We start from the raw sequence: 25,443 nt of genomic DNA, 5'->3' as shown, positions 1-25,443 counted from the left end.
GTGACCGCGCTGGCCGACTTGTGACGGCTGCTGAGTGAAGAATGAGCTTCATCCCACAGCAGCGTGAGCAGACTGCCGACCGCCGGGAGGACGAGGACGTGCCACGCTGTTGTGGCGTCGTTTGCTTCTGCCACACAACACTCAGCTTCCTGTTTGTTCTCTGAATCAATTGTTAACTTGCCAATGTGTCTTGTTTGTTCCAACTTCCATCATCTAATCCACCAAAAACATCTAACTACAGCAAAGAAAAACTGTTTTTTAAAAGGGCCAACCCACAAACTGTAGTCAGCTCTGCTGCTCATCCCACAAATGTATGTTCCCTACAGAGGATTTCCATTTAGGAGTTAAAGCAGAAGGGTTACAACAAAGAAATAATCCAACAAACAGAAATTTGAGCTGCGCTTTGTGCTGATTTATATTAACTTACAGCTCAGCAGGAAGTTCGGATAAGATTAAAGATCATCACATTCAATAAACAATAAGACATTTAGTTGCTGTTGGAGGAACCATTGGGAAGTGGGTGTCGTCACACATGTATTTAGGTTTTGCCCAAATATCGTAGGTTTCTAGAAATATGTGCAACGGGACTTCAAGAGAATCGAGCCACAAAGACACTGCAGAAATAACATCCAGATTAGACAGAAAGACAAGAAACTGCTTGAGAATCCTGCTTTTATAGCAAGGAAAGTAATCACAGTCATCATGTAGTGAAGAGAGAGTAAAACAAATCTTTATGGAAAAATTACAGTGAAACTACAAGATTAGAAACAAGAAGTGAAGTAATAATGCAGATGATGAACCATCACTTCCAACAAACACCTTGTTTTGAACAAACTGCATCTGTCTTGTTTGGATCGATTGATTCATTAGTTTTCTTGTTTAGTAGTACGCCAACCTTATTTGTACCACTCTGGCAATTTGATAAATGATTTTAATTCAGCTTTACATTATTTCCACGAATTAAATTGAGTATTAATTTTATATAAATGTTTACATATGTAATTAGTGCAGGTTTTAGTAAACTGGGTTTAACTGAGAGACTTAATGTCTTCGTGTGTAATGTGGGGAATAAACGAAACAATAAAAAAATTGGGGAAAAAAGCATTCCTTCATGTTATTTTGGTATTTTTTACTTAATTCCTACATCTTATTCTGATTTACTTTAAATTGCATAAATAAATACTTTAAACTTTTTTTTTTTTTTTTTTAAGTGCATGCATGTATTGGTTATAACGTGTGTGTGTTCCCTTTGGCAGTTTCAAAACATGTGTTTTAGATCCTTTGCCCTGTAGTCAGCTGGGATTTGCTCCAACTCAAGTCACATAAAGTAAGATAAAATGATATAAAAGATTGATGGATGTGTAATTGGCACATTCACTGCAGTTTAACAACTGAACACCAGAAAACAAAGCACCCAGCTTTGAATGCAGTTACGATCTCTCTTCTCTCTGGGAGGATCGTTCAGAGCAGTGGCCGCAGGCCGGAGATATTTCCTCTGTTCCAGAGTTTCCTTTAAGGGTGGATGGGTGAGGGAGGGGGGGGGGGGGGGCGTGAAAACTGGGCAGCCACTACTTGGTGCAGGGACGGCGGGCGGACCTGCCTAATTCCTTAGATTAAAAGCAGCAGTGGGGTGGCAGTGGTTTCCAGAGGCAGCATGGAGACAATCTAAACAGCATCATGATTAGAAACGTACAGAGCATGTGGCTCCAGTTAGCTGCAGACTGAAAGCATGGCGCGGCCCAGCACTGCGGCTGCCAGTCAAACACACCGACCTCTGACTGATCAGCTTCCCTCAACACTGATAAAGACATTTCTGTGGTGAAAAGTGCAAAGTGACGTGTTATTTTTCATAAACACGGAGCCAGTAGTTCAAAAAGAGCCATTTTATTATCGTGCAATACAACCACATGTTGTAATTAACATATGAAAACGGATTACTCAGTTTTTATAGAAATAATAAAAATAGTTTGCTCCGTAGTGAGAGTTATAAGATTAAATCAGTGATTCAAAAATACTTCATAAATGTTTATAAATCACAGAATAAAAAAAAAAAGTTCTGAAAATCACTAAACATTTAAAAAAGAGCAGTAAACAGTACATATTTTTAGTTTTGAGGCTTCACCCACACATTCATGTGGCTTTGTACATAAAGTGCATGAAAACTGAATGTAAACCACTTTTATCATTCGACTGCGACAGATTAAAAACAATTACATTGAGCTGATTTTATTTCAATGTAAACAATATTTAGTAGAACTGTTCAAAATAACGTTTTGTTTCAGCTCAGCTGACTTTGGTCTGTGTTTGTCATTTACAGAGAACAGAAATTAAAAATATAAAAAAAAACCACTGATGTAGTGTTGAGAACAACTTCACCATGAATAACGTGCCTGAGGAGATGCTGGTGAACATCTATCTCTTCCATTTTCTGTCCTTGGTATTAGGTTTCTTTGACACATGGTTCCCTTTCTTTGCTCCTGCTCTTGATTGGAGGAAAAGAGGCCCAGAGGAGGTTAGGAGCTCTTTACCCATGTGATGACAATGACAGAGAAACTGATGACGCCCATAATCAAGCCGAAGACCATGAGAAGAACAGCCTGCAGACAGGAGGAGCACACACTCAAGTTACTCAGGAGAGGGGGGGGGGGGAGAAAACACACAATGGAAGCACGTGAAGTAAAACGCCCGACTCCGAGTGCATGTGCTACATTTACCCCGACGGAGTCGACAGATCTGAGCGGCTGGCCGCTGATCTTGAGGTAGAAGATGCCCGGAAAAACAAACAGCAGGCAGCTGGCTGTTGTTGATCCTGAGGAACAAAGAGGGAAATCATTAAACATGTATGAGGCTGTGATTCCAGCAGGACGATCAATAACTGTGCAATAAAGACATATTCGCTGCTCTTTAAGTCTTCTGGAGTTTAATGCAAGTGCAAATACACAGGAGAAAAAATAGACTTTATAATCGCCATAGAGGCTCTGCAGAATTATTACTTATCTTACTGTATTTAAAAGAAACCACGTACCAACGACTCCAAACACGTTCCTGATATCAGGCACAAAGACGGCGAGCAGCAGCACCACGCTCAGGATGCAGAGCGTGGCGGCGACGTGGACCAGCCAGGAGAAGGGACGACCTCCACACAGCAGCAAGATTACGGCTTTACGGGCCTGCAGCACATACACACAAACACATATAATTATAGTGTAGTTAACATAAATAACATAGAAATATATCTCCTAATATTATTAATGAAGGAATATTCAATTAGTTTGGATCACTTTTATTGTGGTTGTGATGGGAGGCAGACAAGCTGATGGAATATTACACACTGGTAAATGTTTGAAGGCAGAAAATAGACTATAAATGTTATTAAAACACACTTATTTCAAAAACTATTGACAGAATTTATTTTGCCTTGCAAACAGCCAAGTTCACACAGTTTACATAAAAAGACAAAAGTTACGACGTATTAACTTTAAATTAGGTCACTGCTGGCTCTGAGTTGATGTCAGATAAACCCTGAGTGCTTCTTAAAGTCAGCTGGCTTCACAACACGGCTTCATCCAGACCCTCAACTGGGGTTGGTGTGAGCTTCGTCTCACACCAACAAGTCATGTCTGCTCCAGTGTTTGACTTTTAATCTCATAAGATATTAATATTAATAGTTATCAGGATCTGAGTGTGTGATGGATGGATGGATGGATGGATGGACGGATGGATGGATGGATGGACGGATGGACGGATGGATGCTAAACTCACCGGGAAATGTATGAGTGGCACGGTGAGCAGCACAGCGAGAAGGATGGCGAGCCGGACCGTCTCCACCATGAGGTCCCGCGGCAGATATTCATCATATCCCACCAACAGCTCAGAATCCACGTGGGCTGCAACCAGCAGGTACAAAGAAGAAGTTATATTGTTATTCTAGTTCCCTCCATTCTCGTTTCTCCTTCTTTTGTATATTTCACTACCATTTCTTTTAAAATCAATCTGATTTGTTTATATGTAAGTACTTGTCGATATAATGCATTCATCCAATCTATTTTGTTTCCAATAATTGAATGTTTTTCCAAAAATACATAAAAAGAACTTTGAACAACAATAGAAAAACAAAAAAGTCAGGATGTCAATTTTGTGACGTTCTCGCTCCAGCATATTTAGCCTTGCAGTACCACTTTGTACCACTAGGTGGTATCTGTAGTCAAATAAGCAGTCGGAAGAATAGTTAACACAGCTGAAGCTCTGAGCTTCCTCACATTGGTAAAATCTGAATGATAAGCCATTTTGCACCATTTTCCATCCGAACTATTCCAGGTTTACAGTAATCAATAAAAAAAAGAATCATGAATTTTGACTAGCGCCCCCTCGGACCCCCCATTGTTTCAATAACATGAGTTCCTTACCATAGAAAGTGAGGTAGCCAAACAGGGCGGAGATGAGGTACAGCAGGAAGCTGAGGCTGATACTGACACTGGAAACCTTCTGCATCCTGGCTTTGGTCGGCCTGAAAGACATCAACACGAATGGACTGAGAGGGGCGTTTGCACGTGAGCGGCGGCGTGAAGGTGAAGCGGACAAGCCGCGGAGCTGACCGGTCCAGTTCGCAGTAGATTGGCAGGACAGCCGTGTGGCACAGAAAGGAGAAGGCCAAGGTGGGGATGGCGTAGGCGCTCTGCAACACACATCAATAAATGCACCGCCATCATTAGCAAATTGTCAGCTTACACTGTTACACGGCGGCGAGGGGGCAGGTGGGCCGAGGTGCGGTTCACATGGAGGTGATTACCCCGCAGGCTGCACAGTCATGGGGCAATATCACAGCGTGAACACCACTACAGCTATATCTTTTACTTACACCGTTGAAGCATATTTTTAGAGTTCCTGGGAGAGAACAAACTCGGTGCATGTGCTAAGTATGATTCTGTGTGTCAGATGTGAACGTGGCCTTTGCATGAAGCAGAAAAATGTGAATGGCAGCTGTGTTGTGTGCTCGGGTTCCACACACACAGACCGATCCTTCATAAGTGAGGGTGTGAGCTGTCACCGGAGTCAGACAACTGCAGCAAACCTGTGCTCAACAACTTCTCACTGCCACCTCAGAGCTTCTGCGTGGTGGAGGAGAAACCCCCAGTCCCACAGACGTACCTTACGGGAGACGACGAACAGTTTGGGCGTGCATTCTGAGTCGGTGGAATTTGATATCTGGAGGATAATGGGGAGAAGAGAGAGAATGTTGTTTCTGAGAGGAGATGACTTCTGCAGAAAGGTGAAAGTTGAATTTCCCCGCCCAGCGTCAGAGAGGAAGTTCAGTTAACCCATGCCAGGTCTCAGTGAGATCTGCATGATTCCTAAAGGTCAGAGTTCATTTCCAGGATCAGACGGGGTCACCTGGACTTCCTTCCCTTCAGGACTGGCTTCATTCAGCAAACTTCACACAGAGCTCAGCTGACACAATCAGTACATTCAATCTGCAGACTTTTCCTCCTGATCCAGTGGCCATGACCGTCTGCTCACGCCATCATGTCCATATTTAGTCCGGCGTCTGTCTGCGGCGTCTGTCTGCGGCGTCAGTCTCTGGCGTCTGTCTGCGGCGTCTGTCTGCGGCGTCTGTCTGCGGCGTCTGTCTGTAGCGTCAGTCTCTGGCGTCTCTCTGCAGCATCAGTCTCTGGCGTCTGTCTGCAGCATCAGTCTCTGGCGTCTGTCTGCAGCATCAGTCTGCAGCGTCAGTCCCTGGCGTCAGTCTGCGGAGTCAGTCTGCAGCGGCTAAAGCAGGGGGGTAAAAGCTACGGTCAGAGGGCACTAGCTGGCCCGCAGTGTATAAAGAATACATAAAAAAATTATCAAAATGAAGATTTAAGTAAAAAGTAGTGGCTTTTTCTTGATTTGTGGACTTTGTTCTGTTCAGTTCAGTATTTATTTGTGTATGAACGGTAAATGGATTTCACTTAAAACATAAAGAAATGCACATACAGTACATACAGTACATACAGTACATACAGTACATACCACGTTGACCCAAAACATTAGCTTATCCATCACAAATTCACATTTTTATATGAGCTATGTTTTAATATTGATGTTTCAGAGTAATTAGTATTTGATTCCACTTGTATTTTATGTATTCTTTTCTATAATATATGTTTTTTCCTGCAGTAAAGCTTTATGGATGTTTATTGGATGTAAAATTTGGGACTTTATGATTTTCAGTGGAATGTGGTTTTTTTGTGTGTTTTAATCGTCTAAAAAAAGCTATACTCCACTGTTTCAGTGAGATGAGCTGACATAATACCAGAGACCTCAAACTAAACAGCTGATTGTAGTGAAGGCCAGCTTCTGCTTTGCTGGTGAAATTAAGTTATCGTCAAATTAAAACTTTGAGGAAGAGTTTGTGAAAACATGCACAGTGAAGGCTGCAGAACTCCTAGTTTCAAATTCCACTTCTTGAAAAAGAAACTTCAGGTTGTTCAGGTTTTCTCAAAAGTGCATCAATTGTTCACATATTTCTTTTCACTAAAACAAAAGTAGTTGTTTTTTTTTATTTCTATTGGAGCTCCTGAGATAATTCACTTTCACACCAGTTATTTAGTCTTTCTTTCACTTTAGTTCACCCAAGTTATCTCTTTGAAGCCAGGGTCTCATTTTGAATAGAACTGCAATACATATCAGTACATTTAGTTACAGACGTGTTTTAAATCTAATTGTAAATAAAAGCAGTGTGGAAACAAGAATAAAAAATTTTTAATTATGTGTTTTTTTTATCATATTCTTTCAATTTAGTGAGCGAGATGAAGTCTCAAATTCTGCAGCTACAAATTGAGGGAGAAGAGTAAGAAAAAACTGTACGCAAAGGAGAGTGAAAGAGGTCAGACTGTGACTGTAGTGTGTGTGTGTGTGTGTGTGTGTGTGTGTGTGTGTGTGTGTGTGTGTGTGTGTGTGTGTGTGTGTGTGTGTGTGTGTGTGTGTGTGTGTGTGTGTGTGTGTGTGTGTGTGTGTGTGTGTGTGTGTGTCATGTAAGGAGGAAGCAGACGGTTTACCAGTGTTTAAGCGTTACAGATTGACGATGAAGGCCAGTTAACCAGAGCACGGGGTGCGGTGGTGACTGAGGGGTTTACGTCCCGTGATGAACTGTAATGCTTCGTGATAGGCGCCGCCAACATGTGTGAAGCAAGAGAAAGCTGCGGTGTGTTACCTGGAGAGCACCTGAAAGCGTCGTCACATTGTGAGGCAGTGGGCAGGGGATGGACCACTTCTTCACCACGATCTAGAAACAAGTCAACTCAATGAAAATACAAAAGAGAGAAATATACTGTTTAGATGTTTCTGTCGGAGCTTACCACAACAGCAAAGTAGAGCATAAAGACAAAGGAGAGACTGCTGGTGTAGCCCAGGAAGCCTGTGAATGTGAGGAAAAGTTAAAAGATGCAGCGATTCAAACTGGACCGAGCAGAAAGTCCAGAAGCTCACCGATTTTAGGCAAGAGTGACAGAGGCAGCACGATGAAAGCTGTGACGAGCACCAGAAGGATTCTGCCATTTTCATACCAGGCGTCTCTGAGAAACACAGCAAGGACGCCAGTTACTGAAGGTCAATGCTGAATCAGGCAACATTTCCTTTATCCTGAAATGTCAGAGATTAATCGTCGGCGCTTTAAGGTGGACTGGCTCTGGAAATTTGTCTCCATCTCGAGCTGAAATACAGAGTGACAGATTCATCATGTGGTTCCAGTTAAAGGCTTTAGCTCTTGCAAACCATAACAATTATGTAATTCACATGCAAACGTTGTGTCGCTCCATCAGATGAGGCCACATTTCACTTGCTGGGTTTTTGCAGAGGGGGAATAATATTTTCCTTTGCTGGGGGATAGCCTTGGCGGTTTATTCGGGATTGGGGAGCTGGAGGAGGAGGAAGAGGAGGGGCGGCGCTGAAGGTGACACATGTGGAAGGCATGCCGGCTCCGCTGGGGTCAGGGTCAGCTGGGAAGGCTGCTGCCTGGCGCTGCTGATGTTGAACGCAGCGCGGGGTCACGGGGGACTGGCTCCAGCGCTCTTTATGGGGCTCCCGGCGTCGGCAGCACCTGCTCGGACCACGTCAACACCCGCTGACCCCTGCTTGGCAGCTTCACAGCTGTGGTATTACGGTAGGCGCTGACGGATTTGTCTCTATGTCTACGCTGTCGCAGCCGTGCGACTGTACGTTGGAGAGACCTCGGCGACCCCGACGTTCTCCTGCCCAATCACTTCCACCGCGATCTAAGTTTAGAAGAAGTTCTGCACTGCAGCTCAGCTGGAGAGAAAAATCACCATCAGGACAAATTGCCAGGGGCCCCCGGGGCTTACTGTAAAGGCGCAGGATGCAGAGAAGACCCATGAAATGTGGAACATTTCACGCTATAACTAGAGGCAGAGTAGCTCTCACTTAGGAAGTGGAGTCGGACTGTCAGTCCGTCTCTACATGGTACCGAGGATCAGCGAAACGTGGCCAACGCTGCACAAACCCACAGCCACAACCCGCGTGTCTGTTAGCTGGATTTAAACACCATGAGAGAAACAGGCCCCACACAGAAAGCCTGAGCGCTATCTTATGATGAATGAGCCAGATAAGGAAGAAACACGTTTCAATATAAAACACCATCATCTCTTCCTCAGGCTTCGATGGGGCTCAGTGAGTGTGTGCGTTAATGTCCCAAAGCCTCTCATTAACAGAAATGTTTTGTTTCCCTCAGCAGCGAGCCGTAATTAGAATGGCAAAACTGATATCCTCTTGTATCAGTCTGATTCTGGGGAACATGTGTGAGAGATTTGGGGGTGAAAGGAGAGCGCTAATACAAAGCAGCTGCGTGCAGAAGATTCAGATGTTGACGGATTGGGCTGAGAGCAGCTACAGCTCTCCGTTAAACCGGTGTGGCCAATAATAAGTTACATTCTTGGCCGGGGACTTCTCCGCCAGGGCGAGAAGCTGCAGACTCGTCCACACAGACCAATGAAAGACACGCCGGCCGCCGCTGATAGGTGATGAACGGCTCTCCATCATGAATACGTCTCCTCCGGGCCTGCTTCACACCGTGCAGCAGACGTTCCTCTGATCGCTCACAGACACAATATTAGTGGCGCACTGGGGTTTATGGAGAGAGTTATTCATACGATTCTCTTTGTCTGATTAATTCTGGACGGGGTGTTTTTGTGGTGCAGAAGGGTCAGATTTGACTTCTAGGAAGGCCAGAGGTTTCACCTACAACATGATAGGAACAGAAGCGACTCGTTCTTTATCTCAGTGCAGCTGATTCAGAAGAAACCACTTTGTTCTTCACACAGCCTCGACAGCTCACACTGGTGTACCCACCCGGCGCTGTCCGGGCCCAGAAAGCCGCCGATGGCAGCAGGAAGCTCCAACTTCAAGATGAACAAATAGGATGACATGGCTGGGAGGAGAGAGGAGGAGAACAAGACTCAGAATGTGGCTGTTTTCACCATAAACACACAGAGACCAGAAGCAGAGCAAACTACTGAATCATAAACAGAGAGATGACTGAACGCTGCCACCAACAATCAGAAATCACTGAGTGAGCATGTTGTGTGCTTTCCACTGGCGGGCTGGGGGTTGGGGGTGGGGGGTGGGGGCAGCTCCGAGTTAATGTAAAATGGGTGGAGCAGGCAGCTCAAGGGGGATCATGAGCAAAGCCACGGGTGTAGAGAAGCAGACATTGTGTGGCTCGTCCACGAGCAGCAGCCGGGATGAAGAAGTGCGGGGGGGTGGGGGTGGGTTTCTGGGGTGGTGGTGGAGGAATGCTAACAATAACGATCTCTGACGCTAATCCAGGTACTTCTCCCCCTTCCCCACCCGACTAGGAAACAGAATACTTCCTCATTTGCTCAGACAGCCAATCAAAAGAGGATTCCGGTCCCTTTCTGACAGTCGTACCAGCTTGAGAGGAAAATGTGAGAAGGAGGAGCGAGCGCCACATGTTTGGTAGAAAGAAAGGCTTCAGATGTAGAGTGTGTAGTGTGTAGACATAATGTTAGTGAGTTTAGATCTGTGAAGCCAGGCATAGCCGGAGTTAGCTGGGACCTTATTGCCCCGGGGCAGGTCTTGCACTCGCCGTTAAATAAGCCTCGCCATAATCCCTCAGATCCTGTATTTGTTTATAAAGGAAAATTCCTCCAATAACCCCCTCAGCCCACACAGACACAAGGACAATCTCTCCCTGAGAATAACTACAGCCATTTACAAGGCCCGAGATCTGTCAGCGTGAGGTTATTCTCAGGCAACGACTGCTTTAAAGTGTTAGCCAAAATGTTTGCATGCAAAGGTTCAGCCATCAATTCAAGCAAACCATGGAAACAACAAGAAACTCTTTTGTTTTCAGCCACACATAGAAAGCATGAAGACAGGGATCACACAGCGGGCATGAGGCAACGCTTTAGTTTCATGCAGTTGCTTACATTCAGCACAATGACACTTCTATGGAGAATCTTGTTAGGATCATACTTACGTCTCTAAACAATTAACAAAAAAGCCCTTGAGTGAAGAAAAAGGATGATTATTGGACATGTTGTAGGAAAACACAAACTGACAACAAGTGTGTATGTAAAGGTCAAAGCAGAAATGAGGTAAACTTTCTGTGTGGTCAGCACGTAGTGGTAGAGAGTGTTGAACATAAGACAGAGCCGCTTTCATTTCATTAAGAGCTCGGGGAGAGGCCGGCTGCGGGAGCCCCGGGCCGGCCAGTAATTAAGGTCAATTGGCCCATCAGCCTTTGGCAGCGCAGATGAATGTTTACCCAGAGTGAGGCTAATTGCACTCTTATAAAAGGGGCCCGGGGTCCAGACAGATGCATGCTGAAGTGCTGGCTCTCACACTCTCACACACACTGCCCCTCGCTGGGAAAACCACAAACATACCAGAGGGCACGGCAATAATCCACTCAGCCGTGCCACTAATGACTGCAGAGGAGCGATCACCTCAGCTTGGAGGAGCAGGAGCAGCCAGCCAGGGCGGCAGGAGGCGAGAGAGCGCCGTACGGGGGAAGGGGAGAGCGCTCCCATTAGGTTCTTGGACGGGGGGGGTTTACCATCAGCGATCAATTAGAGGAGAAGTCATGTTTCAGGCTCTGGGGAGAGGACAGCGGCTACAGGGTCGGAGGTTATCAGGGAATCCAGATAATAGCCTCTCACAGGAGGAGGGGGCAGTAACAGTGGGCACTGAGGCCTCGGGCCACCAGCAGGAGGCGCTATGTGTCTCTAAAACAAAGTGGTCAGCACTCCCCGGCTCTCTGCTTCTCCCCAAACCACAAAATCACTTCATGTCCAACATGTCAGGAATAATGGATGTAACTGTACTTTGAAATGAAGGCTGACTCACCACCGATATTTTGGATGAGAATTGCAATTCCAACCAGAACCTAGAAAGGATTTCAAAAGGCTGTCGTGAGAAAATCTGTTTCCTGCTCATGTTGAAAACATAAACGTGTGAACTCTCTGACGGTGCAAACTCAAAGCTAACCAAATATCAACACTTACTTTTCCTGGTTTCTGCAAAGCTCTCCCTCCCAGATCTTCATATGAATTAAGACCTGGAGTCAAATCAACACTGGCAGTCAGTACAATCACAGGTGGCCTGAGACTTACTTCTCTTTAACTTCGACACGGGAAACAGGCGGTACACATGCGGCCCACACGTTCTCATTTCTTGTGGCCTTCGAGGAAGGGTTATGCACCACATCTGAAACAAGTTTCAGTTGAATCGTTTTACAGATTTAGTGAGTCTTAATGACTTGATGAGGTGACGATTTGTACAATCACTTCCGGCTTATTCTCTGCTTTTCCACTTTGTAGCTAATCTGTGTTGTCCTTTGATGCCTGAATTAAAACTCAACTACATGAAAACAAAGGCAAAGAATGCATATCAACGTTAACGACACAACATATTTACATGCACATAAACAGTCTGATCGAACCTGTGAGACCTGAGGAAACGGCTCCTTTATGTTCGGAACATTTCTGTTTCTCCTTCAAAGAGCTCCATGTGAATAAATTCCACTTTTTAGAAAGTCTATACAAGCAGATCGCGTTGTATTTTACTCATACATGTGTTGGCTTTAATGTGGGAGTGTCAAACGTGCAGCACGCACACCAGAACTGGACCAATCGAGGATCCAATCCAGCCTGCGGGATGAGCTTGCAAAATGGGAAAATTGCAAAGCTAATTTTCTCAAGGAGATAAATGCTGTTTTTCATTTATTCTCTAGGGATGACAGTATTTTAGTAAGAGTAGCAGACATGAAAAAACACATGGATCCGTGATGCAGCAGTGAAAGATACACAAGTCCGAGCATAGGAAGAATTAGGCTTCGTTTCCACATTTCAAGTCAAAACGTTTTTCTGATTTTGTTTGACAAGAGTTTCACATTTAGAGAGCAACATTTTAAAACCGACGTAGTTAGTGGAGGATAGTTAGACAAAATGGCAAAAACACTGACAACAATGTAAGTTTTCCTGTTGGACCTCTAGTGGGTGCGGCTGTTTGTTTATATAATAAAAGCACACACGTGCAGAGAACTATCAACCTTAACAATGGCAGCACCGGGACATTCTAGTGGACAGACGACCAAGTTGGACTGTTACTATGGTGATAAAAATACCAAGTCCCAGGAGAAGATGGACAAGGGAGTCATGACACGACAGAGGAAACACTGTTGTTATTGCTCAGCTACTGAGCATGTGCAGAACAACTAGTTACTACGGCCATGGGAAGCATGTGCAGTAACAGTGTTTTGGCCGTCTACATGGAAACGGAGTCGCGTTATTAAAAAGTTCCACCTTGGGAGCCGTTTGTATATTTCCAGTGGCTCTGAACATCGTTGTCATGTAAAGAGAAACTCAAAACCCAAAAGCTTTGCCTTTTTCCATTGAAAACCTTGTGTAAATGGGGAATTAGCATCAAAGCCACACTGTGACTGTGAATTAGTGAAAACATGCAGAAATCCTGCAGGAGCAACGGACTTCGACCAACATCAGTCTGAAGAGAAACACTGGTGGGCGACAGGAGTTTTGCTCCTCAGTAGATTTATAAATGAATTTTAGCTTCATTTCTTGATGTAAGAAATATAAAAATACAAACCACAACATTTCACTTCATATTGAACCAACAAACATCTTCAAAACGGTCAAATGTTGAAATTTAAAAAAAAAAATGTTCTGCCCTAATTTCAACAAAGACGTTTGATTGAATGTAGATTTTTCTCATGATGCGATCATTTTACTGAACTAAAGGGAGTGGGAAATCCCTGCTGTAGTGGCCGAGTGTGCAAAAACTCCCAGACCGCGTGCTATGTCGTGTCCGCCGTCAGCGGCTCACCTGTTTGGTCACAAAGCTTCAGGAGCAGGTGTATGGAGTACGCAGCCAGGCTGGACACCAGCACCAACAGAAAACTACAAGAGAAAAGGAACTGGAACATGAATTGTTTCTCTAAAGCGTTGCAAGGTATTGAAGAAGTCGTGTAGTAGAAGGTGTGTTTGGAGCATGCTCACCAAAACAACACTATTCCCGTGCTGGCCATCACGTAGGAGAGGCCCAGAATACCGCTGCCCATGATGGCATTCATCAGATTAAACACAGAGGAGGCGAAGGAGGCCCCTCTGGCTGCCGGGTGCTCTGCTCCCTGCACACACATTCAACATTTCAGGAGGAAATCTGATGGTTTCTCCGCAGAGCCTGAGGAGAAGTGCTTGTGACGGTGTTAAGAACAACTGGCCGGCCTCGCTGATGGATGTCATGAAGCAACGCCGCAGTGGCACGCCGGCTCAGGGGACGGGAATGGGAATGGATGGGCCGGGATTTGTGCTGCTGGCCGAGGGACAGCTGCCTGAGCTCAGGATAAGGGGCGCTGCCCAAACTGCTTGACCTCCCTAATGGGGGATATCCTGGACAGAACGAGTGGCAACTCTGGTGTCAGTGTCACAACAAGCTTGGATTGACCCGCCGAGCCTCATTCACCCGGTTACTGTAGCGAGAGACAGGAAGTAAAGCGCCACGCCGGAGGGCTGGGAGGCACCGCAGATATAAATACTGAAACATTAGAAAACACTGCGTCTTCTCAAACAAAATAATGTAATATAAGTACTTGACTGTTTGCGTAAGGATATATTTGAATCCAGATTATCCCCGTGCAGGGTCACATTGAGATGGAGAATCACAGCATGTTTAAAATGGAAATGTGTCATTAAAATTAAGTAAATAGCTGCTTCTATTTACACTTTTTCCTTAAAGCAGGTGTTTCTGATCTCATTCAGCTGCTGAGACTCATACAGCACTAATGGATCCTCAAACATTCAACCTGGTTTGAACTGTGTTTGGTGTCATATACAGGTACTTCTCAAAAAATTAGCATATTGTGATAAAGTTCATTATTTTCCATAATGTAATGATAAAAAATTTGACTTTCATATATGTTAGATTCATTACACACAACTGAAGTAGTTCAAGCCTTTTATTGATTTAATATAGATGATTTTGGCAAAAAAGTAAAGAAAAACCAAAAATCCCCATCTCAAAAAATTAGCATATCATGAAAAGATACTCTAAATGAGATATTAACCTAATCATCTGGAGCACCACACCCACCCTTGAATCAACGAATTAACTCTAAACACCTGCAAAAGATTCCTGAGGCTTTTAAAACCTCCCAGCTGTTTCATTACTCAAAACCGCAATCATGGGTAAGACTGCCGACCTGACTGCTGTCCAGAAGGCCATCATTGACACCCTCAAGCAAGAGGGTAAGACACAAAAAGAAATTTCTGAGCGAATAGGCTGTTCCCAGAGTGGTGTATCAAGGCACCTCAGTGGGAAGTCTGTGGGAAGAGAAAAGTGTGGCAGAAAACGCTGCACAACCAGTAGAGGTGACCGGACCCTGAGGAAGATTGTGGAGAAGGACCGATTCCAGACCTTGGGGGACCTGCGGAAGCAGTGGACTGAGTCTGGAGTGGAAACATCCAGAGCCACCGTGCACAGGCGTGTGCAGGAAATGGGCTACAGGTGCCGCATTCCCCAGGTCAAGCCACTTTTGAACAAGAAACAGCGGCAGAAGCGCCTGACCTGGGCTACAGAGAAGCAGCACTGGACTGTTGCTCAGTGGTCCAAAGTACTTTTTTCGGATGAAAGCAAATTTTGCATGTCATTTGGAAATAAAGGTTCCAGAGTCTGGAGGAAGACTGGGGAGAAGGACATGCCAAGATGCCTGAAGTCCAGTGTCAAGTACCCACAGTCAGTGATGGTCTGGGGTGCCATGTCAGCTGCTGCTGGTCCACTTTGTTTTATCAAGGGCAGGGTCAATGCAGCTAGCTATCAGGAGATTTTGGAGCACTTCATGCTTCCATCTGCTGAAAAGCTTTATGGAGATGAAGATTTCCTTTTTCAGCATGACCTGGCACCTGCTCACAGTGCCAAAACCACTGGCAAATGGTTTACTGACCATGGTATTACTGTGCTCGATTGGCCCGCCAACTCTCCTGACCTGAACCCCATTGAGAATATGTGGGATATTGTGAAGAGGAAGTTGAGAGACACCAGACCAACACTGTGGATGAGCTTAAGGCCGCTATCAAAGCATCCTGGGCCTCCAGAACACCTGAGCAGTGCCACCGGCTGATTGACTCCATGCCACGCCGCATTGAAGCAGTCATTTCTGCAAAAGGATTCCCGACCAAGTATTGAATGCATAACTGAACATAATTATTTGAAGGTTGACTTTTTTTTGTATTAAAAACACTTTTCTTTTATTGGTCAGATGAAATATGCTAATTTTTTGAGATGGGGATTTTTGGTTTTTCTTTACTTTTTTGCCAAAATCATCTATATTAAATCAATAAAAGGCTTGAACTACTTCAGTTGTGTGTAATGAATCTAAAATATATGAAAGTCAAATTTTTATCATTACATTATGGAAAATAATGAACTTTATCACAATATGCTAATTTTTTGAGAAGTACCTGTAAATAAAGTTGAATTAAAATGTGTTTCACATGCTGTGGATTTCTCTTCAAGTCGTTTTGAATTTCTGAACTCAGATTTTAGAGCAGGGGTGTCAAACATAAAGCCCGTGGGTCAAGACGGCTCCAAAAGGCTCCAATCAGGCCAAACCACTCAGACGATTTTCACCAATGGTGAACATTTCAAAGAAAATATACATTTTTGAACAAATAGATAAATAAAGAGTAGCAAATAGAACACAACACTGCGACCTGAGCTGAGATATCAGAGATGTCGCCATGAAATATAGCAACGTCACTGCTATGAAATGACTCTCAGAGCCATGCTGTCATGGGGAGTTCATAAAAACACCCATAATGCAACAGCTTTATGGACATTTCACTGTATTTAGTATCATTAAAATTGGCTTCATGTTGAGATTGTAGTCATTTTCAGTATTAATTGTTTAGTTTTGTGAAAACAGAGACATTTTCATCCTGTATACTCTGCACCACAACAAACAAAGAAAAACGTCACTGTTTAAATTTAAAGGTTATTATTCCACTATTTTACAGTTGCGGGACACTCAAAGAGGAAATTGGACTGAATGTGGCCCCGGAATTAAAATGTGTTTGACATTCCTGATTTAGAAAGTTAACCGAGCCTAAATTAAAAATATAAAAGATTAATTAAAGTAGAAAAGGTCACCAACACATTTTGACGTTTGTTTTTTTATTTACATACTTATTTTGTTTCCGTACTTCTGTTTTGAGGTCTAAATTATATGAATGTACTCATCTGTGGTTAATTCTTTTAAAGCAGGAATTGACATGCCGTTTTTCTATCTATCAAGAGAATTTTTTTATTTTTGGTCTCCGTAAGAGTTTTATGTTTTATTTCACTGTAATGGTTAAAAACAGCATAACTACAGTGAACAGTTTAGAAGGTTTTGCAGGATTATTTTACATGACACCAGACAAATGTTTGGTAGGACAGGAGATGAAACCAGCTTTAGAAACTTTTTAGAAAAGTTTGCAGCGTCCTGTCTGTTTTAGATTAGATGCTAGTGGAGGACGTTTATAACTCTGATATGAGTGAGAGTGGTCGTATTGGACTCCCAGACCTTATGGCCTTTTGTTTGTTTTTAATGCTCGTTGTAAAAATGATTGCTTGAGGCAGATTAAATAGGTTTATAATTGTGTCTGCTCCCTTTCATTCAGACGTTTGGAAACTTTTGTTCTGCTTTGTGTTGAATTGGTTTGTGCTTTTTTTTCTTTTTGTCAATAAAATAAATAAAACTAAAAAACGAACTAACTAGGTCACTAGGTTGAATCCCTGGAGCGGTAAGACATTTTAATTTGTCCCCACTCTGATCTCCATCACTGTGACCACCTTGGGGTGGTTTAACTCGTGAATTATAGAAAATAGATTTGAACCATAATTTCACAAGCCAGGTTATCTGTTTCTGACTCCTATGACTCAATTACACAATTCTATAATACAGAAAGTAGTAAAATGTACATGGAAAGGCGGGAAGCATCACTTTTTAGGAGTGGCGAGACTAAAAAGTTCAATACCTGTGTCTCATAAATTCCTTTAATCAATAAAACTGCAAAAACAAGACTAATTGATACGTAACCAACACAGCTGCAACAGCAGCACAAACACAATGAGAAACCCGAATACTGTAACGACTGTCGTGTGTGCAGTAACATGAGTGATAAGGTTTCATGTTCACAGTGTAAAATAAAGATTTGATCAATATTTAAATCCATGTGAACAGAAATGACATCAGTAATGGGCGTTTGAAAGGCAGCGGCTGATGACGACTTGGAGAAGTGAACAATATAAACTTCACACTTCGTTATTACGAGTCAGTCTGTTCTTGTGACAGAAGCAGGAAGCAGCCTGACTAACAAGGTTAGTAAGAGTGAATAAAACTTTGCACGAATGTCCCAGGAAATACAACAATCTGGGCAGAATAGAATATTTCAAAAAAGAGAAGAGAAACTGCAAAATGTGCATTATTATAAATCTGCAAGATTTGTAAGGGACGTTTTCAGTGAATTTTGTGATAAAAGTTTGACGTTTTTGAGAAATTTTAACTGATTTGCACTTAAATTGATGTTCAGACAAAGAGCTGAAAGTAAATACAATGAGTGAATTTAACCTTCATACTTTGTAGAGATTAGTTTGAACTGACGAAAGTGCAAGTACTCTAATTACACCAATGTGTGTGTAATCTGTTATTGCCCCCGTGGTGCTGACAGGGGCAGAAACAGACGTGTGATGGATGTCGTAACAAACATTTTCACAAGTCAGCAAACTCGATTTTTAGAGTAGATTCCTGCAGATAATCACACATCAGCAACTTCACGAAACAAATACGACTTTATAGACGTCATGTGATTTAAACTAAACACCGTAAACTATAGGTCAAACTGAAGCATTCTACGACAAAATGAATTTAAAATGCTTAACTTTCATTTTTTTCCCCATTTTAATGATCATGTTATTTATGTAGTATCTATTTTTGATCTTTGTTACTAAGCACCTGTTGTTGTTTATGATTTATAAGATGTTATTTGGATATAAGATCCAGCTCTTTAGTTAAACTTCCTAACCCAAAAGCGAATGACGTTCACGTTACAAAACTTGATATGCAGATATCCTTCTGCTGACTTTTGAGACCGAGATTTAACTTTGATTACAACAGTTGTTCTTTCTGTGACGAAGACAATGAAACAACTGAGCATATATATTTTTTTTTTTTTACTGTACATTTAGTGAAGCTTTTGGGACAGACTTGCTTTTTGTTTTGCAAATTTCACCTTAAAAAACAAGACATTTTATTTGGTATACCTGTAAAAAAAATGCATTCATGATTTGACCATCAAAACTCTATATACACATATATCTGCTTTTCTTTCAGATACACATCGCTGGTGGCAGAAAATAATCTTTTGAAAAAAGAGAAAAACAAACTCAATGTGCACCATAGCCTCACAAATCTGTGATATCTGTAAGGGACGTTTTGTTCAAGTTTCTAACAACTGATTTGCGCTGAATTTCTGTACATTCCCGATAAAAAAAAACAACATGTTGAATTGAAAGTACATGCACTGCGTTACAAACTTGTGTTCCAACAATAAAATGTTCACTACAACATTGCTGATCGCTTCACACTTGAAAAAAGTTCTGTGTTCAATAATGTAATTACATTAAGACTTTGATTTGATACTGTTGAAAGTGCAAGTACTCTAATGGGAATGTAATCTGTTATTGCCCCTGTGGTGCTGACAGGGGCAATAACAGACGTGTGATGGATGTCATAACAAACATTTACACAAGTCAGCAACTCGACTTTTAGAGAAAATTCAAGCAGATAATCACTCATCAGCACCTTCACAAATGAGAAATTGAATTTTATTGATTCATCTAATTCAAACCAAAAACTGTAAACATTTATAACAACAAAAACTGAATCCTCAGGTAACCAAATTAAATTCAAAGTTAATGTACAGTTATAATAGCTCAGATTGTGTGTTACTTGTTTTATAACGAGCAAGTTGAATTTTTTTAATGATGTTTGTTAGTAGTTACTTGTTATTATAGAAGATTTATAAGACGTTATTTAGATTTAGGAGTTTGTCTGCGCTTACATTCCTTAACAGAGGTTCAGTCTCTTCTCCTCCTCCGACCGGTTCAGGATTAAACTCTGAGTTTATGCTCATTGTCTGAAAATAAAAACGACTTAAACAGCTCCGGGACAGACTTCACAAACACGTCTGTCAGTGAGAAGTTTGAAATCCACACTGTTGTTAAGATATCATAGTTTAAAACTCTGCCCTTTTTCTGATCAGCTGATCACTGTTGTTACTGTCGGTCACATGAGTCTCATTTCCGTCGCATTTCATACGTCACAGACTCATCTGTCCAATCACAAACTGACCCTTCCCCCGTTTGTCCAATCAGCAGTCAGTGATGGTCTATTGTTGATGACGTGTTGAAGCATGCCTGTTCCAGGAGGATGTTGAGGTAAGATTATTTCAGGACTTAAAAACTATTTTAAACCATTATTATGCTGTTAACTGCTGGATTACAATAACAATAGAAGGATTCAATTAGATTAAAATGTGTTTGTACAGCGCCAAATATAACACGGTTATTTCAAGGCACTTTTACAGAGAAAATCCAACGATTCCACGTGAGAGTAGAGGAGACGGTGGAAAGGGGGGGAAAAAAAAGTCATTTTAACAGAGAGAGAGAACCCTGCAGAGCCAGACTCAGAGGTGGAGACTTTTTGCGTTTCCGGTCGGGATTGTGGGATAGAGGAGAGAAAAGGAGACGATGGAGACCGAGTGCAACAAGCAAACACTCGTAATCAATTCGCTGCAGGAGGTTTCCTGTTCTACTGTCAGCCCGAGCTGTGAGCTTTATTAAATAGAATAATCTTCATCCTAACCTTAAAGTAGAGACTGTGTCAGTCTCCCGAACTGAAACTGGGATCTGGTTCCACATGAGAGGAGCCTGAGAGCTGAAAGCTCCGCCTCCATTCTGCTTTTAGAAAACTGAGGAACCTCCAGTGAGCAGTACTCTGAGAACCAAGTGTTCTTCTGGGGAGATATGAGACTAACACTCTTTAAGATAGGATGGAGCCTCGTTGTTTCTAAGTTAGAAGGAGGATTTTAAATTCTATCTTAGATTTAAAGGGAAGCCAATGAAGAGAAGGTCATATTGGAGTGACGTGATTTCTCCTGCTGGTTCCTGTCAGAACTCTTGCTGCAGCATTGTGAATCAGTTGTAGACTTTTTAAGCAGTTGTTGGGACACCCTGATAACAGGGAGTTACAATAGTCTACTCTGGAGGTAACAAAGGCATGGAGGAGTTTTTCAGCATCACTCTGAGTCAGCATGTTCCTGAACATCAGTTAATTTGTTTGTTCTTTTGCTTTATGTCACTTTAAAGCAGGGTGTTGTTTTACAGGCTCTTCAGTAGAGTCTTTAAGTCACTTGAGGTAAAGTCTGTGATCCGGCTCTCCAGCTCTGACGTCTGTCCTGGCCCTGCTGTGAAGCCCATCATGGAGCCCAAACTGTACCGCCCCAGTCCCGAGGTCCGAGGTATGACCAGCCTGGACAGAGAGGCCTTCACACAGACCATCACTGTCCCGGCGCTGCGGGTTCCCACTGCGGTCCTCAACAAGGTGGTGAAGAGCCTGAAGAAGTGCAGCATCCAGCGGCCCGGGGTGCCCAGAGTGGTCCAGGACCAAGAGGAGAGCAGCGAGTTCCGTCTGGTCCTGCTGGACCCTCACAGGGTGACCGCTGCCAGCTCCTTCAGTGAGGCTGAAGCCGAGGCTCTCCGGTCGTTCAGTGTCCCCGATGAGCTGCATCGCTACGAGCTCAGGCTGACCTACGACAACCTGAAGAGTGAAGAAGTGCTGGATGCTGTGCTCCCCCAGGGTCAGGACGTGACCTCTGGCTTCAGCCGGGTGGGACACATCGCACACATGAACCTCAGAGACCATCAGCTGCCCTACAAAAACCTCATCGGTGAGAGGAACGACACTTTCAGCCCAAAACCACAAAGAACATCCTGATTAACTACACAAAGCCTCACATTGTTTCTGATCTCACAACTCCAAAGAATTCCCTGATTAATGACTTAATAGTTTTTTTTTGTTTTTTTTTAAATAATCGGTAAAAACTAAGAACCAGTTCTCATTTACAAAGACAACGTGGTGAAGAGGCACGAACAAAAACATGGAAACAAATATACACATACAATGAAAAAGTGTCACACAACCTTAAAGGAAAGAAAGTAGTACTTACATAGTTTATAGTGATATTTATTAAGAAACAAATAGATAAAAGCTAAAAACAGATGCAGAGATCTTTCATTACTGGTTGCATGGCGTTTAAAAAAAAAAAAAAAAAAGGAAAACGGAACAAATGCTTCAAGTTTTCAGGCCTGCTTGCAGCAGAAAGCTGAAGTGAGGAACAAATAAAGGAGGTGTGACCTTAAGGTGTGACCAGACTTTTGATGGACTGTCACTTGAATTGCTAATACTGAGAATTGACTGTAGATACAGAGGAGTTTTGCAAATTAAGTGTATGCTGTGAGTTTGTCCATCTGTCCAGCGCATCAGTGAATCCAAGCAGCGGGATCTGTAGATTACATCGCCATAATCTAAGATTAGAACTATCATTTTAACCAGAAATGTTTTTGTGTGAAGTGTAAAGGAGGATTTGTTTGGGTAAAGAAAAGCAATACAGGATTTGAGCAGAACATTATGGTGGTTTTAAATGCGAGTTCACTCACAAGCCAAATGCAGAGTTACCTGTAACTTTTCTCAATCTCAGAGCGACCCGAGGAGCATAATCTGAAGGGACACTCTTAAAGTGCCATATTTCTGTAGAAAACCCGCAATTAGTTTAATTTGTATTTAAAACAGGACAAGGCAAGTTGGATTTTATTGAAGTTGGCCCATCATGAAGACAGCATAGCAGTCAGGGAGAAAATAGATGTATAAATAATAGTGTCCTCAGCATATAGCGTCACCTGCATCAAGTCTCGTTTTAAGACGGAGTGACACAAATAACACAGTCATAAAGCTTTATTAAAGGTAAAGTGTTGTAGCAGGTTACGTCTAGAAAACAATCAAACCCAGTTTAAGTTATTTATAGAGTTTGTTTTGAAACACGCTGGTTTAACAGTCACAATCTGCATTATTGGTACAAATATTTATTTTCATTAGTAAGGGGTTCAGTGTACAAGGAATAAAACAACAAAAATCAGAGCCAAACTGTGACACCCTCCCCTTCAGAGTCATGGGAATCCTTCTTAAATCTAGAAACATATCGACAAATATCACTTTATAGTGTTTTTAGGTTCTTTGTTTTATCTTCTGTTGTGTCCCAGGTGGAGATTCTCTTCATGTAACGTGCTGAAGCAGCGATACCTCGACAACGAGAACGGAATTAAACGATAAATTGACGGCGGCTGTTTCCTTTCCGCTTCTTGTGCAGGTCAAGTGATCATGGACAAAAACCCCGGCGTGACGTGTGTGGTCAATAAGACCAACACCATCGATTCCACCTACCGCTACTTTAAGATGGAGGTCCTGGCCGGGGAGGAGAACATGGTCGCCAAAGTGTGTGCAGTTATTTAACGCTCATGTTTGTACAGAAGTGAAACGGACGCTCACTGGGCCGTTTGGTGTTTCTGTTTGTGTCCCAGGTGAAAGAAAACGGCGTGGCGTACGAGTTCGACTTCTCCCGCGTGTACTGGAACCCCCGGCTGAGCACGGAGCACCAGCGGGTGGTGCAGCTCACCAAACGCGGCGACACCGTGTTTGACGTGTTTGCCGGAGTCGGACCGTTTGCCATCCCCGCCGCCCGCTGTGGCGCCAAGGTGCTAGCCAACGACCTGAACCCGGAGTCGTACCGCTGGCTGCAGCACAACTGCAAACTCAACAAGGTGGAGGGCCGAGTGCGAAGCTTCAACCTGGACGGCAGGGCGTTCATCAGAGGCCCGCTGAAGCAGGAGCTGCCCGCCCTGCTGCAGGGGGACGCCAACGCCGGCGTGCACGTGGTGATGAACCTGCCCGCGCTGGCGGTGGACTTCCTGGACGCCTTCAGAGGCCTCCTGCACGGGGAGCCGCCCCCCGACCGCGACCTGCCCACAGTGCACTGCTACGGCTTCACCAAAGACGACGACCCCTCCACGGATGTGGTGGCGAGGGCGTCGCGCAGCCTCGGCTTCGCTCTGGAGAACCGCTGCAACGTGCACTTTGTGCGTAACGTCGCGCCCAACAAAGACATGCTGTGCGTGAGATTCACCCTCCCTAAAGAGGTGCTGTACTGCAGCGACGAGCAAACAGGTGAGACGGAGCACAACTACACAGAGGACACCGATAACCAGAGCATCAGATTAACACAAGTCAGCAAAAACATGACGTACACATTAGTTAATATTAATGGTAATAATGTTTTGGCTGATCGGCACGTTGTTTATAACTTCTAAGATGGAAAAGTCACTAATATGTTTTTTGTAAGTATGTTGGAATGGATACTTTAAGCCCGTGTGAACATTGCTTGTTTTCTGCACTTTAATTTGTGCTAAACTTACATATTCTGCACGTCCCTCTAATTTATCCCGTCTTATTTTCTTTCACTGGTAATTCATCCCGCTTGCTTTTAGTTACTGTGTACTTACATGTGTTTTTCTCAACTCTGTATATGAAATATTTGGAGGATTTCTTTTGTGAAACACTTAATGAACAAACACAGACCCTGTATTTGGAGGTGACAAAATACACTTTTGACTATTTTTTCCGACAGAAATTTCATGTAGTCCAGACAAACGTTTACTGATTGTGTAAAAGTTCCTCTTCTGTTTTCTTTTATATCCGCAGCGTCGTCGGAGGAACCGGCCCCAAAAAGACAGAAATGTGAAGAAAGCACATAATTATCAGACTCACCTGCCACGATGAAAGCTGCAGGGAAACATTTAGGTTGACAATTATACATTTGTTGTTATTTTTACTGCTCCAAAGTGTAAAAAACGTTTGAATTATTTGTGCACTTTACATGAAGAGTTGTTCCGTTTTTAAATAAATCTGATGTACAGAGACATTTTTTTTGCTCATTTATTTACATATAAAATTAACAGAAAAAGTAAAAAAAAAGTCTTCACAAACACGACTCGGCACCGCGGCGTCGGTGCCGAATTCACAGTGCGATCAGCCTCTGGCAGGAAACAGTCCGCTGAAGGCGTCCTGGATGGCTCGGTGACACGCCAGCGCCGAGTTGTATCCTCCAGCGGTGTCCTGAGGCAAGGCAGCTCGCACGTGGTTCAGATACCTGAGAAGACACACACGGCGTTGCTGTGTTTTGTAAATAACTTGGCTGACTGGCAGTTTAAAAGCGGTTCCTGCAAGTGTGACTGGAGTTTGGGTTTATCCTTCGTTAAATCCACACTTGAGGTAAATTCTTCTGGCTCTCCGGGACCCTTTGGCCCTTTGATGAGATCAGCACCGACAGACGAAGCCGTACACCAACAGTGGAGCAGCTTGTGCCTAAAAGGCTCTCCAACATGCCTCTATTAAAGTATTATAGGTGTCTTTTATATTGTAAGTGCTTACAGATGCATCCTGCCAAAGCTCTTTTTCACTGTGTCTCTTTAAGTGTTTATCTTCGTTCTCGTGCACAAAAAAACCCCAAAAAACGTTGAAGTTGTTAATTCACTGTGTGTGTGTGTGTGTGTGTGTGTGTCCTCAGCCGCTCTAATCCTCTGCTCAGTGTTTGTGTGCACTCCAGAAAGTGCTCTGAACGGCTTTCTTGTCGTTCCTTACTACAAAGCTAAAACAGCAAAGTCCTCCAGCAACTGAGACAACACGTAGCCTTGCCCATCAATACCCCCACCCCCACCCCCCCTCCAGTGCTCCCCCCGGCTGGCGCAGAGGTCTGAAGCCCT

General features: G+C 43.3%; 3 protein-coding genes across 5 annotated transcripts in view; 1 reads left to right on the top strand and 2 right to left on the bottom strand.

Annotated features, from left to right (window-relative positions):
• Positions 1–1,870: 1,870 nt before the first annotated feature.
• slc38a6 (solute carrier family 38 member 6) lies at positions 1,871–19,874 on the bottom strand. Its single transcript, XM_080480800.1, has 16 exons — positions 19,632–19,874; positions 13,530–13,660; positions 13,357–13,430; positions 11,520–11,572; positions 11,362–11,401; positions 9,343–9,421; positions 7,468–7,553; positions 7,338–7,396; positions 7,193–7,264; positions 5,149–5,205; positions 4,596–4,675; positions 4,407–4,507; positions 3,763–3,887; positions 3,026–3,170; positions 2,715–2,809; positions 1,871–2,597 (listed from the first exon to the last, which is right to left on the bottom strand). The coding sequence occupies exons 1-16, from the start codon at positions 19,701–19,703 to the stop codon at positions 2,514–2,516; spliced, it is 1,353 nt and encodes a 450-aa protein (XP_080336926.1). The 5' UTR covers positions 19,704–19,874; the 3' UTR covers positions 1,871–2,513.
• A 101-nt stretch (positions 19,875–19,975) lies between these two features.
• On the top strand, positions 19,976–24,601 carry trmt5 (tRNA methyltransferase 5). 3 transcript variants are annotated; one of them, XM_080479275.1, is made up of 5 exons: positions 19,976–20,007; positions 21,013–21,518; positions 22,995–23,119; positions 23,206–23,848; positions 24,383–24,601. In XM_080479275.1, exons 1-5 carry the CDS (start codon positions 20,000–20,002, stop codon positions 24,433–24,435), a joined length of 1,335 nt encoding a protein of 444 aa, XP_080335401.1. In that variant the 5' UTR covers positions 19,976–19,999; the 3' UTR covers positions 24,436–24,601. The 3 variants fall into 3 exon arrangements, with proteins under 3 accessions (XP_080335401.1, XP_080335400.1, XP_080335399.1); XM_080479274.1 differs by having other exon boundaries at positions 20,956–21,518; XM_080479273.1 differs by having other exon boundaries at positions 20,938–21,518.
• The window catches only part of mnat1 (MNAT1 component of CDK activating kinase), a 42,415-nt gene continuing 41,483 nt past the window's right edge, over positions 24,512–25,443 (bottom strand). The window contains exon 8 of the mRNA XM_080479277.1: positions 24,512–24,830. Within this exon, the coding sequence (XP_080335403.1) occupies positions 24,710–24,830 (121 nt within the window). The 3' untranslated portion in view covers positions 24,512–24,709. The remainder of the gene's footprint in view (positions 24,831–25,443) is intronic.

This window comes from Lipophrys pholis (assembly GCF_963383615.2).
Source record: "Lipophrys pholis genome assembly, chromosome: 14".
Taxonomy (NCBI): Eukaryota; Metazoa; Chordata; class Actinopteri; order Blenniiformes; family Blenniidae; genus Lipophrys; species Lipophrys pholis.
This window is presented reverse-complemented; position numbering and strand designations above follow the sequence as displayed.

Excerpts from the sequence above, each read along its gene's own strand:
- trmt5 (XM_080479273.1), top strand. Across the intron at positions 23,120-23,205 it reads AGGAGAACATGGTCGCCAAA|GTGAAAGAAAACGGCGTGGC; the intron begins GTGTGTGCAGTT and ends TTTGTGTCCCAG. Across the intron at positions 23,849-24,382 it reads CTGCAGCGACGAGCAAACAG|CGTCGTCGGAGGAACCGGCC; the intron begins GTGAGACGGAGC and ends TTATATCCGCAG.
- slc38a6 (XM_080480800.1), bottom strand. The coding sequence starts at position 19,703 with ATGAGCATAAACTCAGAGTTTAATCCTGAACCGGTCGGAGGAGGAGAA. Across the intron at positions 13,431-13,529 it reads ACGGGAATAGTGTTGTTTTG|TTTTCTGTTGGTGCTGGTGT; the intron begins GTGAGCATGCTC and ends TTTCTCTTGTAG. Across the intron at positions 3,888-4,406 it reads TGGCTACCTCACTTTCTATG|CCCACGTGGATTCTGAGCTG; the intron begins GTAAGGAACTCA and ends TGCTGGTTGCAG.